Consider the following 14,833-nt stretch of genomic DNA (forward strand, 5'->3'; position numbering starts at 1 on the left):
TTTGACAGACAAGGCTCATAATTTTTCCCTTATCAGAATAATTAGACCTGGTATTATTTAAATATCTCTAAAGGATCATTTATTCTGAGGAAAAAGAACATCTACATTTGGAGCAAGAGAATTAATATGGCTTTGATCATCTCAAGACCCTTTATGTTACAGATATTAACCGCTTTGCCCAAGACTTTTCTATTGAAATTACATCTTTGTTGTGGGAGCAATTTGTACTACAGCAAATTATGGCCCATTGAAGGCACTATGAATAAAGAGTAGCAAAGAACACATCTTATATGTAGGATTATTCCACATATTCTTAGTTATTTTAGAAATATTTCTGAAAACCAAAGTATAAGAAATTAAGTTTTTAAACAATTTTTATTTGTTATTAGCATATTCATTTTTACAAATTGTGATGTTTCTTTATGCACTTTGCCTGAGCCATCACTTCCCAAACCCCCTTCTTCCCTTCCCCCCATGTCTAGTATACTTAGGTTTGTTCTCTACTTCTGAAAGTTCATCGTATTGTTGTGGTCTTTTCTTTCTTTCCTTCATTCCTTCCTTCTTTCCTTCCTTCCTCTTTCCCTCCCTCATCCATTCCTCCCTTACTTCCTTCCTAGCAGCCAGTTATGAGTGAGAACATGCAGTATTACTCTTTGTTTATCTGGCTTATTTCACTTAACATAATTTTCTCCAGACTCATCCATGTTGCGGCAAATGGCAGAATTTCATTCTTTTTTATGGCTGTGTAGTATTCCATTGTGTATATATACCACATTTTCTTTATCCAGTCCATCGATGGACACTTAGGTTGGTTGCATTTTTTGGCAATTGTGAATAAAGCTGCACTGAACATGAGAGTGCAGGTGTCCCTTCGACATGATGATTTCCATTCCTTTGGCTATATAACCAATAGTGGGATTGCTGGATCATATGGTAGCTCTATCTGTAGTTGTCTGAGAAGCCTCCATACTGTTTTCTTTAATGGCTTGCTAATGTACAGTCCTACCAACAGTGTAGAATAGTTCCCGTTTCCTCACATCCTCGCCAGCATTTGTTATCCTCAGTCTTTTTAATAATGGCCAGTCTAACTGGGGTGAGATGATATCTCAATGTGAAAAAAATAAAAGAAATTAAGTTGCGGTGTTATTGATTTTTAATATTTGGTTCTTTTTAGATGGCTTAACAGAATTAATATGCTGACTGCAGGATATGCAGAAAGAGAGAGAATTAAGCAAGAACAAGGTAAAGGAATACTTTCTTTTATTTTATAATTGTGTTATACTTTTTTTCTTGCCATTATTCTATACAGTGAGTTGCTGCTACCACTGGAGAGAAAATGTGTTTATTTGTGTTTATTTCTCTTCTGGAAACTTTAAATCTAGACCATAGCATCTTATAGGTAAGGTTTAGTAAATTAAACAGATAGGGACTGAATTCTCAAATTTTTGGAGCAGCTAATGCAGAGTTCTCTCCTGTTTGTTCACCTCTCCTTCTGTCTAGTTCCTATGGTGAAACAAAATCTTAAAAATGAAAAAGCCTATAGTAGCTCCCGTGTACTGACCCAAGTCCAGGTGCTTGGTGGTGAGCTGTTTTTTCTATTTAGCCTTTTCGTAGACATTTAACTGGCCTGGTATTATAAAGAGGTCAGATGAATAATCACTTCTTTCATAAATTATCTTGTTTGGTTATATTCTTAAGCTCAGTTACTGTGTAACTGTGATCTTATGGAATTTGCCTTGATATTGACCTCAGATTTATGAAACAATGTCATGACGCAGAATTGAAATCTTAAGAATAAAAGCTGTGGTCACCATTCAAAGGTAACTTCGCACTTCCCAATGGGTGTTTATTGTACATCCCTTGCAAGCATAAATAGTTTTTTGAAATTATTTGAGACATCCTAAAGTTAAAAGAATTCCATGGAATGATACACACACAAACACAAACTTATTTGTGGTTGTGTCTCCAGTGGGCATAGCCAGTGTGTTGATATGGAGATTCAAAAAAACTTTGTTTCCTGTCAGATTTAAAGTAAAACCTTAGCTAAAACTTTTTTAAAACATCCAAAAGCTAAAGTTTTAGAGGTGTAAAGAAGATGACCAGATCCCAAAGCCAGTATGTCAGCAAATGCTTAGTGAGAGGTCAGTAAACTTTTTCTGTAAAGAGCCAAATAATATTTTGGGCTTTGCTGGCCACACAGTCACTGTCACAACTATTTAACGCTGCTGTTGTAGTATGAAAGCAGCCATAGACACACAAATGGACATGACTGCATTCCAATAAAAATTTATTTATGGGCACTAAGATTTGGATTTCGTATCACTTTTTACACTTCGAACCATAGTTTTCTTTTGATTTTTTTTTCTAGCTATTTAAAATGTAAAAGCCATTCTTGGTCCATAGGCCTTGTAAAAACAGGCAGAGGGCCACATTTGGCCTGCAGGCTGAAGTTTACCAACCCTTGGTTTGGGCCATGGGGTAAGGAAATGGGAATTTGTGGATCAGATCAGTGCAGGGTGAGAAGACAGGGCAGGAAGATCTCAAATAAACACCAAAACCTGGTTGCTACCAATGGGAAATTATTTTATCGAGGGCCTCAAAATTGCGTGGTTGGAATTATTTAAGAAAAATTAAATAGCTAAATAAAACAAATGACTATTAATTTTTACATAGTATGCAAGTGATAAAAAATTGCTTAGTAGATGGAAAATTATTTTTTAAAAAGCCTAAGAGGTGGGGCTAATGAGGAAATGCTTGCTGGAGAAAGTGGTCAGTGAGCCTGGTGGTGGCAAAGAAGAGAATTTTATTCAATGTTAAGTTTCTGTTTAAGGCCCTCAGCTAGCAGTATAATTATGTAAGGGTGAACTAGACACCCATCCTGCCTGAAATTACATTGCATTCTGGTAGAAAAGGTACTCTTAATACAATATAGAAAGTGAAATGTAATAAAGTACAAATCAAGTTCCATGGGAATGAGGCCTGAAAGAGTCCTTCCAGGAGGGGAATGGGGAAAGGTTTTATTTTGGCTCTGTTTTCTGAACTGGTTCTTATAGGATGGGAAGGATGTGGAAGTAACTAAACATTCTGGGGATTGGGAGCAGCATGGATAATTCCACAAATAACGTGGAAGCCATCTCCATCAAACTAGTAAATCTCAGCCAAGACTGTGAAGTGTCAGACCAGTTATTAAGATGCATTTCTTAATGGTTAAAATTTATTCCCCCCTTCATGCCTCATTGAAATTTATAGGCCAAAATTTAAGAGTACTGAAAAAAATGCCAGCCTTTTAAAATTTCTTTAAAAGGCATAAAATAGTGCTTATAGATGATTTTCTGATTTTTTAGAGATACAAGAATTACAAATGTGGGTATTGTACTGATAGGAAAATGAATCTTTGAAAAAAGTCAATTTGTGTGAGTAAGGAAGTTTGGATTTCAGGCTTACCTTTTGTATCTCATCATTTGGCATTACTTTGTAGTGGTCTAGATTTTAGTGAATTTCCTTTGTACTTGGTATTATATAACCAAATATCATAATTGATGAAAGAAGTAGTAAGTTACATTGCACATGAAGGTTGCAAAAAGTATTTTGTGGATTCATGCTGCCCTAGTCTATCATGTGAGTGTATATTTTAGTGCCTACTGGAGTGTAGTAGAAAATCATTGGCAGAAGCTAATAGGTACAGTTCAAGTCTCTCTTGCTAGTGCATTGCAACCAGGATCTGATATAATTTTCGTTTCCATATAGAGTGTATATTTCTCAGGCCTTTTAACATAGGTCAGAAAACTGTTAGACTTTCTACATTCTGCATGATTGGATTTCATGGTATTCTATATAGAACACTACTAGAGGCACATGTCTAATCCACATTTTCTGGGTTTTTTTTTTTTTTTTCCAGTTTCAAGTCAGACATTTGCGACACATTATTTTTAAACACATATTGGTCTTTGTAAAGCTTTAATCACATAAAAATGAATGAAATATGTTGTATTTCTTTGACACTTCTAAATGAAAAAGTCAATTTTTTTCAAATTATCCTTTTGTGTCAACATGAGAAAGTAAAGTGGAAGCTTTTCTTTTCTAGTGACAGCACTGTTTATTCATGATTACTTATAAAATTGTATATCATCGCAGGAGACATTAAAAGTATCCATTTATTTTGTGCTATATAGAGAGCTAAGAAAAATAATTAATTTGTTCTTAGAGTATAAATCAGATTAGTTTCAACTTCTAAGCAACCATGTGCCTCTAATCTTCCACACAAACCAAAAAAAGCCTACCTCAATTTTCTGTGTAGCCTCTTCTCTGGCGTTGCTCTTTCAAAGACACACAGCATAGTCTAAGAAAAGAAATTAATTTGCAAAACAGTGTTTCAGCCTTTTGTTAGGCAACCCAAGAAAACTTGAGATTGATGATGCTTTTAAATAAATCAAGAATTACATCAAATAGTAGATTATAATTCTTCTAATTTAGCTGGGAGGAAAATGTAGAAAGAGAACCTCCCAAAATCTGTCAATTGTAGTGATAGCTGTAGAGCCCTTAATAAAATGGTGACCATCTCCTCAGTGTGCTAATAAGGACCACTAAAGGTATTAACTCCTTGAGAAACCAAGGTATCAGTGAAAACATCAAGGAGAAACTCAGCACTGGTGCCACAGTTCCTGGACATAGTGGGAAGGATAAAGGAGGAGTGTTTTTGGCAAGTCCACTGTGTGTAAGGTGGAAGGATGGGGGCATGTTTAGACTCTTCACCTCCAGCAGAGACTTCCGAGTAGCATTTCAAGCTCTCACATAACTACCCAATCCAGGCCCCAGTGCTCCAGATTTCACTTTATATTGCTGGAACTTGCTACAAGAAAAAAACTAATATCTGAGAGGAAAAACAGCAGGCATTTATCAACTGTGTGATTTGAGTTAGACTGTCCTGGCATGCTACCTACAAATACACCCAAGAAGATAAGGGGTCCTAATATTTATTGAGTGCTTTCAAGGTATGAGGCACTTGAATATATGTTGCCTTAGTACCCACGAATATAATTCTGAAAGGCAGTTATTATTAGACCCCTTTTAAAACAGATAACAAAATAGATTCAGAGAAGTTAAGTAACCATCACAAGAGCACAGAGATGGTAAGTTGTTTAGCCAAGAATTGAACCTACACCTACCTGAGTATATAGTTCATGCTTTTTCACAAGCATTTGCTGGATCCATTTCCAGGCAACTATGTCAATTCACATTTGAGGGAAGGCTTAGTATATTTGCTATCACTGACATGATCCCGTGTAAAAAAACAAATATCAAATTCAGATTAACTAGTTCTTGCTTATCTTTTACTGAAAGGTAATACTTAAAGTAGAAATAGAATTTTCAGAGTCCTTGTGTTTCAAGGCCTGAATGTAATGTGTACAATTTATTTTATTCCCAATCTTCGTTGCTGAAGAATTTTCTATTCACAATAGCCAGAGTTATATAGCAGGAGGAGGTAGGGGGATTAAATGATCATCAACATAGTTCACTTCAAACTCTCCTGCTGTGTTATACAAGAGTCCCAGAAACTTAATCCTCAGAAGTTTAGGGCGTGGTAATTTCTTAGTTCAAACCCCTTCTATTCAGCATATAGTAATTACTCAATAAATGTTAGCTGTGCTTATTAGTCAGCACCACAGGGAAAATATATAAAAATATTACAACATGAGAATTCTTGGGTGGAGAGGGATTCCTCTAAAAATATGTGCCATGATTTTTTCACCTAAATTTGAATATTAGTTAAGACTTGTGATGATTCTTTTGTGATTTAAGTTTTTATAAGAATAAAGAACCTTTTGTTTTAATGCCTTTTCTCTTCTATCATCTGAGATTGATATGGGTAATATTTCCGGGGTTTTTTTTTCGTGTAAACCACGTAAAAAATTAACACAACAGCTATAGGGTGGTTGAGATATTAGTTGAAACAGATTCTGATTATTGGCCTTTTTGCTGCATTTGACTTACTCTAGTAATGTATCTATCAGAACTTTTTCCCCTCCCTCTTGCCTGAGGTCTGCCAAGTCACTTTGTCTAGCAGCTTACATTTTCTACCCTTTTAAGTAGTTCTGGAAGTTTGGAACTTGCAGCCCACATCAGCAGATTTGCCCTTTTGCATTTGGCAAGAATCAGGATTTGCCATGTGTTTCCAAGGAGAGGTAGGAGTATGGTGTTATAGACATTCATGTCAGCATGACTCTGGAAGCAACGATTGTTAGATAACCAGTGAATTAAAGCCAGTGAAGAGAATTAAGAACTTTATTTTTGGAGCTGTTTATATCTGTAGAAATCTATGGCAATGTATGCATTACTTTTCTTTAAGTATTCATCTTTAGGATAAAATGATATACCTTTAAGAGGCATTGTGTGACATTATTGATTGAAGCTTCAGAATAATTTTATCTAGAATGTAAAGCATCCTAAACCTTATTTGGCTTATGCAGCGTCTTTCTCTTAACTCCCTAAAATTATGTCTCTGTGTAATTGCTTGCTTTAAAAGGACGTTGGAATTAAGTGACTGTACTCTTCCTTCCTCCTCAAAACCCAGCTGAAAATAAAAGTTGGTGGGCCTGGGGTAGGGCAGTGCTGGGGAACATGGCACAGGAATGGAATTTAGATTTTCCTTTTGTTAAATAGTAGTGTATATTCCTGAAAATATGGCTAGAAGCTTAAATACAATATTGATATATCCATGTGTGTGAATTTTCAGATTACTGGAGTGAGAGTGATAAGGAAGAAGCAGATACTCCATCAACACCAAAACAAGACAGCCCTCCACCCCCCTACGATACATACCCGCGGCCTCCTTCTGTAAGTAACAAGGAATATATTCAACGTGTCACAAGATACTTTGACCTGAAACATCCCTTTGTATGTTAAAATATATGTGTGTGTGTATATGTATGTATGTATATATGTAGTGAATTTCATGTCAAACCTCAGGTTTCTTAGGGGAAAAGAAAATTGGTGGTCTGAAATCAGTAAGGAAAACTTTTTTAAGTATACAAAGAGTATTTAATCAGGAGAAACAGTTACATAGATTCCGGGCAGAATAAGTATATGACCAGTTTTATTAAGACAATATACTGTTTATGTCACTGTAGCCTTTATGAAGAAATTAACAACAAAAAAAGTTTTTGTGGTAAGAGATATATGTATAAACTGAACTTATCTATTTCATACTAATAAAGTTTATTACTATGTCCACTAGAAGCAACTCATAAAAGTTAATATTATATCTGTATGGAAGATGTTTTGGCATGTAGCTTTTTAGACAGCCATGGGATCTGATTCAATGTATATGTTTTATATGATGTTCTAGACTTATAAAACCTGTGTAAATTACTCTATGTATAGACTGTACTTTGATCTTGCAATAGGGTAAACAATTGTCCTGGTTTGCTTGGGACTATCCCACTTTATGCTCATTTCCCATCAGAATTACCAAGGGTGTCTCAGTAGTTTCCCAGTTTAGACAATATTCCATGGTCACGTTACCATAAGAATCTGTTCTGCCTATCTTGAGACTGAGTCTTCCACATAGGAAACGGAAGCTGGGTTTAAGATGACAACAACAGCCAACCTAATTCAACTTCAACTTCCGTGTCACTTCGGGGGGAGAGGGTAAATCATGTTTTCCCTCTTTCTCTGAAACATCAGGATCTGAATAATTCCTTTAAAATATTTACAAAACAGGAAGAAAGAGAAGCTGCAGCTTTACCAAATAGCTCTTTAAACATAGCTTGTGAATTTCAAGAAGGAAACTATTCATATTATTATTAACATGTGGCAAGGTAACCAACTGCCCATAGGAGATGCCAAGTAACTTCTCCCTTACCAGGAAGGGTGATATATACATTCACCCCAGCCAGACTTGTCCTAGCTGCCACCTCAGCCCCATTTGTGATGGTCACATTTAACAAATCTGACTCTTGCTGCCAGAAAGGGACCTGGGCCAGTCTGTTAGCCCACAGAGCTAGAGTAAGGCTTGTCACAGTTGAGTTACCTGTGAGTACGAGTATTTTACAGCATTCACTTGATGCTAGTCCTTTTTCTTAGTTGTGCTTTGTGCTATAACATATATTCTGAAAGTTCAAATTCCAGGGATAAAAATATTCCATTTTTGTGTATATTTATGTACACTACAGTGTCTATGATCAAGGCAGATACTAATCCCCAATAAGGTATAATCTCATCCTGACTATATTTTTAACCCTCTGGAAAGTGTCATAGAATTCACAAGACTATAAGGCAACTTTTCAGTGGCACCCATAGGAGCAGACATTCACCTGTGTAGAAGAGAAAGGGTTCTGTTTATAGGCACCTTGTTCTCCCACCCAAAAGCCTTTCTTCTTGCTCTCACCCCCAAACTACATAAATTCTAGAAATATGACTCTGTGGATAATGCTTCCTTAGGATTTCAAAATGTGTAAATATTTTAAAACTTTGGAATTTTTTTAGTTGCTAAATATTTCTCACATAAACACACTTTCTTATACTTTCATTGTTGTAAAAGTTTACATTAATATGTCAGATTTTTCATGAGAGCCTGTTTTAGCTGCATTTCATTATATCCATGTCTCTATCTCTTAAAATGTAAGCCGGGGCCTAATCTTGAACATCTGCAAACTTGCCTAGTTGTTAACTTGGCTATGTCAGAGTCCATCCACTCAAATATTACCTGATGAAAACCAAATGTGTTCCTTGGCAGTAGAAGTGGTCTGTTATTTCAGTAGAGATTGATCAGAGGCTTTTTTCCACAGATGAGTTGTGCCAGTCCTTATGTAGAAGCAAAACACAGCCGGCTTTCCTCCACAGAGACTTCTCAGTCTCAGTCTTCCCATGAGGAGTTTCGCCAGGAAGTAACCGGGAGCAGTGCAGTGTCCCCTATTCGCAAGACAGCCAGTCAACGCCGCTCCTGGCAGGATTTAATTGAGACACCACTGACAAGTTCGGGCTTACATTATCTTCAGACTCTGCCCCTGGAGGATTCTGTCTTCTCTGACTCCGCGGCCATCTCTCCAGAGCACAGGCGGCAGTCCACCCTTCCAACTCAGAAGTGCCACCTACAGGATCACTATGGGCCGTACCCCTTAGCCGAGAGCGAGAGGATGCAAGTGCTAAATGGAAATGGGGGCAAGCCTCGAAGTTTCACTCTGCCTCGAGATAGTGGGTTCAACCACTGCTGTCTGAATGCGCCAGTTAGTGTCTGTGACCCACAGGATGATGTGCAGCCCCCAGAAGTGGAGGAGGAAGAGGAGGAGGAGGAGGAGGAAGGGGAGGCAGCAGGAGAAAACATAGGAGAAAAAAGTAAGTATGTTTATGGAGATTCTTAGCCTGTCTACACAAAGTCCTAACTTTTTCCAACTTCTTATTTGGAGAAAATAGAATTTTGTTTCCCTTTTTTCTTAAAATAATGGTCTTGCTGCATAGGAAGTTAAGTCTCCCTTGTGGTCCTACTTCCAGAACTTCAGTAACTTGGGGGAAAAAATGATGAGTAATGAAGCTTATATCCCAGAACACTTAGCTGGGGCAAATAATTTTCTTCTCTAACTACCCATTTGCCTTTTAAAGTTAATAGTATTTGTTTATTTTTGTTGCTTCTCTTATCCACATTCTTCTCACTTGCATGGACCGTTATTCCACAGTGGTTGCCCCCTGAGTTTGGGTTAAGAAACTATAAATACTTCAAGAAGGGTGTTAGCAGAGCCTTGGTTGAATAAGTGACTACATACACCCACCCACACCTACACATATACATATATATCTTCCCTTTGCACTGTTAAGAGTATTTAAAGGAAAAATCCAAAAGACAGTTTTTCCAAGGAGAGATTTTTACATAGCATTTCTGTCAACTCCAAATAGCTGAACTTGTTTCTAGAAACCATTTGCCAAAAACATTCATCTACTTTCTTGGTACGTGTGTTTATTGCAAAACTTAATTTATATGAATCAACTCTTAAGAAAGACAGTCATTTCAGTAACCCTCTGTCTTGTTGGCATTAAGAATATGTTTACTAGTTATCAAGTTCTTTATCCAACATACCATACTAAGTATCTGTTTATAACTAACGTGATACACCAGTCCATAAACCCAGGCTAGTTTAAGGGAAAGGCTATAACTCAGTTATTTTAGTTAGGAAGAAAATCTAGGTTTGTCCATAAGTCCTAAATGTAAGATGCAAATATATATAGATGATAGATAGATAGATAGATAGATAGATAGATAGATAGATAGATAGATAGATAGATAGATAGATAGATAGATAGATAGATAGATAGATTAGATAGATAGATAGATAGATAGATAGTATAGAAGAAAAAAATATATATATAGTATAGAAGTAATAGTATTAAAAAGTTTGCATCTCTTTATTCAAAATGTAGTCTGGGCCAATTACCAATTAGTGCAGAATACTTGAGCCAGTAATGATGAAACTGCAGTTACTGGTTTGGTCCCCCTAGGACATTGGACTTCTCTTTCTGAAGGATACAAACAGAATGTAGCCTTCAGCCCATTTTACAAGTATATGGGACTTTGACTGCAGGATTGCAGGATATATTAGTGTAAGTTCTTCATCATAACTGGAAAAACAACTCAAAGCTTACAGGTTATCTGCCAACACAGGTCAGAAGCCCCATGCCAGTGTCAAGCTTAGCTCATTTAATATGCTATTCATTTTGGTGATTATTGACGAAAGAATACAGTGGACCTCCTTTTATGGTACGGATCTTCATTGCATTATTTAATGGGAATTAAATGATATCTTCTACTAACAAAACATAAGAATTGCTTGTAATAAAATTAATATGCTGAGGCACTTACCATGTGAAGTATATTTTAGCCATAATCTCCGTGAGAAACATTATAAAAGGTATACTGTTGGTGCAGGAAAGGTAATTACCATCCATTACCTGCCACCCCCTCCTAGTATTCACATCTGTCAAAGATTATGGAAAGGTCTTGTGGAGGAAATTTTTAGGAGCCATGCTAGGTATCTGTAGGAGTTCTGGCAAGCATAATAATACATTTAATATTTTAATGATCAACTAAATTAATATAGTTTTACAAAATTTAACTAAAGATGAGTTAGAAACTTCATTTCTGTTGTCATCCAGATGCTGCACAACTGCCGTGACTATGAATTTTGCTTATTATTTTACAAACATATTGGGGAAAATACTTTATCTCAGCCATTTTATTTTAAAATATTTATTTTAAACTATGTTGAAATTAGGCGCAGTCCTCTGAAATAGAGAATTCTGTTCAGAAAATATTCCATCATTCCTACAGGTAGAGTCACTGATGCTGTGTTTTTTCAGATAAGCTAGGCACTTAACAGTTGTTCCTGGTCATTGAGAAGAGGAGTACTAGAAAAGAGCAAGCATCCTAGGACGTGAAAGGAAGACATACCACTGCGCTTGCCCTTCCTCCAGGTTTCCGGCAGCCCACAGAACATCTCTCTTTGGATGGCTTTCAGTTTTTTTCTTCTAGAGCCTCTTTTTTTTGTTATGGATTGGATTTATTTTTAGCCATATTAGATGCATTCCTAAGTCAGTGGGTTTTTTCTTCAGGTTCCAAATGAGTTAAGTGGGTACTTACTTGGCACTTGCCATCTTTTTCTGTGGGCTTTCTCTTTGTAGAATTATTGTGATAAGGCAAAACAGCCTTACTAAAGGTGTCAGTAAATTTGGTATTGCACATTTTGTCTTTACATTTCAATATTATGGGGTAGTTCATACTATTTTAGTCAGATCTGATTCACTGAAGGTGGCCTTGCACTATCTTTCAGACCCCATTTCTTCCTGGATATTTCTCCATAAATCTTGCCACTTGATGTTTCAGTGTACTTCAAACTGTCTCAACAGAGCAGTGCATTTCATGCTTGCCTGGAAGATGCTTCCTATTCAATGGAGTGTATGTTTGTCTTTCTAATGATGGTTTTTCTGCACTGCTATTTCTGATATTTAGGAGTGTATCAATTGATGAACACTTAATTTGGAAACATCTTTAAAAATCAGTATTTTCAAAGGTATCTTTAAGTTCTAGTGAAGGGGTGTCATGTTCATGGCTTACCCTAGATTGGCCATTAGGAGTGAATATTCAGGCTACTTATTCAAATGAAGCTGTGTGGTGTTGTGTCAGCAGAGCAAAAATTATATGCAGGAATGATGCTGTGTTCATTACATTAGCCTCAGATTTACGTGCACACCCTCCAACACAGAGCACTCACTGTGCTGCTGCATGCATCAGCAGGCAACTGTTGCTTATAAAAATTGAAGTCCAAAAGTGGTATGATACTAATGTCCTCTATGCCAGCATTAGGTTTGACCTACTGAAGTGAATTTGTACTAATCAAGTACAGACTTGTACAGGATATAAGTTTAATGTCTCTAGCTCCAAACATTTTTCTAAGTTTGCTGAAAAATAAAAAATAGGAAGCATCAGGTGAGTGGGCAACAGGAGTAATGGAAGAAAACATGGAAATATAGCCTGTCTTATGCCCAAAGGGTGAAGAATTATGTCATAAGCCAAACCTTTATCATTTATTTTACCTCACCTTATGTAATATGATCTGTATTATATAGTGTGTACAAGCTTACAAAGCAATCTAAGAAGCAAGATGTACCTAAATCCATGCCCTAGATGTTTTCCAATTTCTTATAGTCATGGAATTTGCCCCTGCTTATGAAGTGTAAATTTAGCCTTCCTTAGCACAGACCTCAATCTGTTCTATGGTTGAACTACCTTTTGTCTTATTTTGAAATTTAATTATTTAACTGAGTCATACTGTGATTTTCTCAGGCTGAATTCATTTTAGTCTGAAATGGATGGTACTAAAAGTACACAGATGAGACCTGTCTTGTTTTCTTGAAAAGTCAACTTGCATATTAATTATCCTGACCTACTTCACTGGCATTTGGGAGAAGATAAGTAATTTCCTATTATCTCAATTAGTAGTTTCAAAGCCTACTGAGGTATGGGTCTTATAACACCTCAGTTAAATTAAATTATAAATTATGTCACCCTATGCAACTTTCAAGAAATATAAATCATAAAAGTATGGGACAAAATATAAAGATATATTTCATTCAGAAATCATCGTCATAACACTAAAAGACTGTTTTGGTTAATGAAAATTGAAATCTACTCAGAATATCTCTCCTTTGCTTTTCTAGGCAATTCAGATGACGTTTTCGAAAGCTTTATCCCTTAATCCTGCTGATATCCCCTTTGACAGTTATAGGGGTTACTCTTTCCTAGCCACGCATTCTTGCTGCCTTCATTTACTCAATGCAGTTATAATGTTCTCCTTTTTATTGTCTTGGAGATTATCTACCAGTATTTACATACACATTTATCTTGGTCTTAGAAATCTAAAGCAAAAGCTAGGCCTTTTGGGAGCGAAGGAAGGATAAAATCTATTACCTTGTAGCTACTAACACATTACGTTATCTGGCTGAGATATTATTGATGCTTTCAAAATGAGATCTGCTGAGAAATATATTTTAAAGTTATTGTTTTTAAATCTAACATCCTTTGCACACCATTAATAACTTAAAAGCTGCATGGAATATGCAGCTCAGTAGCCTAATATCTTAAATTATCTAGACAGAGAGTCTAGATAATGACCACCAATACAGTGCAGAAGAAGATATATTAATCTTCTTCAAGCATTTTAAGGATCCTGGAGTAATTTCCTGAAGATTTTTGAAAAGAAATGAATTTTATTTTTAAGAATATTTAGGTAGGAAATATGTGAGCAAGGGGAAGATATTCTCAGACTATGAAATTGTGTTGAAGGAAGAAAAGGAACAAGTTGAAAATAAAAATGTTGGAGCACTTTTCACTTTTTTTATTGCCAAGATAAATTATGAACACACAAAGAATTTGGAAAAGCATAATCAATAACATCTGAAATTATAGTTCAGGTCTAAAGGGAGTAGATGGAAAAGGATATAAGCAATGCATATAAAAGGATGTGATGAAGTCAGAAAAAGAATAGCAGAGAACCTTGAAAATGTCACTTTTGTGAAGTTTAGGGCACCAACCTTGCCTGGTTATGTAACAAGTACATATAAAGAACAGAAAAGTCTAGAAAGCAGTAAACAAATGTTCTCTTAATATCATATTGTCTGATTTTGAAGAAATACTTTTAGGGAGACATAAAACACTAAAGATTAGATATAGAATCTAGCTGTAATTCTGATACTGGTGATGGGTTGGATTTTTAATCACACGTCCCTTTTTTCTTTTTTTTTTTTTTGCTTGAAATAATGAAAGAAGTTATTAACTTACAGAAAGTTCAGAGGTAGTGCTGTTCTGGAGTGAATTTTGTGGCTGTCTAAAGTCAGGACTCTCAGTTAAGTTTTCTGTAATGCCAACAGCTCCAAGCATCACTTTTCATAAGACAACATCAAAAAAGCCAAAAGACCAAGCCCTATCTTTAGTCCTTTTTTTTATAAGATCAAGGGAAACTTTCCCTGGATCCCTCTAGCAGACTTATCCCCAGATTTCGTTGGCCAAGGTTGCATCACATGCCCATGGCAAGGAAAGTGGAATGATTATGAATAGTTTAGACCAACCTTGATTTGTTTTTAAGGTCTTGTCATTACTTCCTGCATATTACTGTGTGTATTATGTCTTCAAATATATTTGTTCAAGCAGTGTTTCACTCTTTTGATATGTGTATGCAAACACATACCCCAGATCACATCACCTCATTTAAAAGTCTTAGGACTATTGAAATTTTAGATATATAAGAGAGGGGATAAATGTTATCTAAACCTGAAAATATAGCAAGTTTGA

General features: G+C 36.0%; 1 protein-coding gene and 1 long non-coding RNA gene across 3 annotated transcripts in view; one reads left to right on the forward strand and one right to left on the reverse strand.

Annotated features, from left to right (window-relative positions):
• LOC134367301 (uncharacterized) overlaps positions 1 to 9,045 on the reverse strand; it is a 42,428-nt gene extending 33,383 nt beyond the window's left edge. The window contains exons 1-2 of the long non-coding RNA XR_010022398.1: positions 8,705 to 9,045; positions 4,281 to 4,339 (exon numbers count right to left, since the gene is read on the reverse strand). This is a non-coding gene — a long non-coding RNA (uncharacterized LOC134367301). The remainder of the gene's footprint in view (positions 1 to 4,280; positions 4,340 to 8,704) is intronic.
• CNKSR2 (connector enhancer of kinase suppressor of Ras 2) overlaps positions 1 to 14,833 on the forward strand; it is a 314,535-nt gene that overhangs the window by 253,440 nt on the left and 46,262 nt on the right. For both annotated transcript variants that reach the window (XM_063084016.1, XM_063084017.1), the window contains 3 exons: positions 1,175 to 1,242; positions 6,734 to 6,834; positions 8,787 to 9,333. In XM_063084016.1, the coding sequence (XP_062940086.1) occupies positions 1,175 to 1,242; positions 6,734 to 6,834; positions 8,787 to 9,333 (716 nt within the window). The remainder of the gene's footprint in view (positions 1 to 1,174; positions 1,243 to 6,733; positions 6,835 to 8,786; positions 9,334 to 14,833) is intronic.

Source organism: Cynocephalus volans, chromosome X (assembly GCF_027409185.1).
Source record: "Cynocephalus volans isolate mCynVol1 chromosome X, mCynVol1.pri, whole genome shotgun sequence".
NCBI lineage: Eukaryota > Metazoa > Chordata > Mammalia > Dermoptera > Cynocephalidae > Cynocephalus > Cynocephalus volans.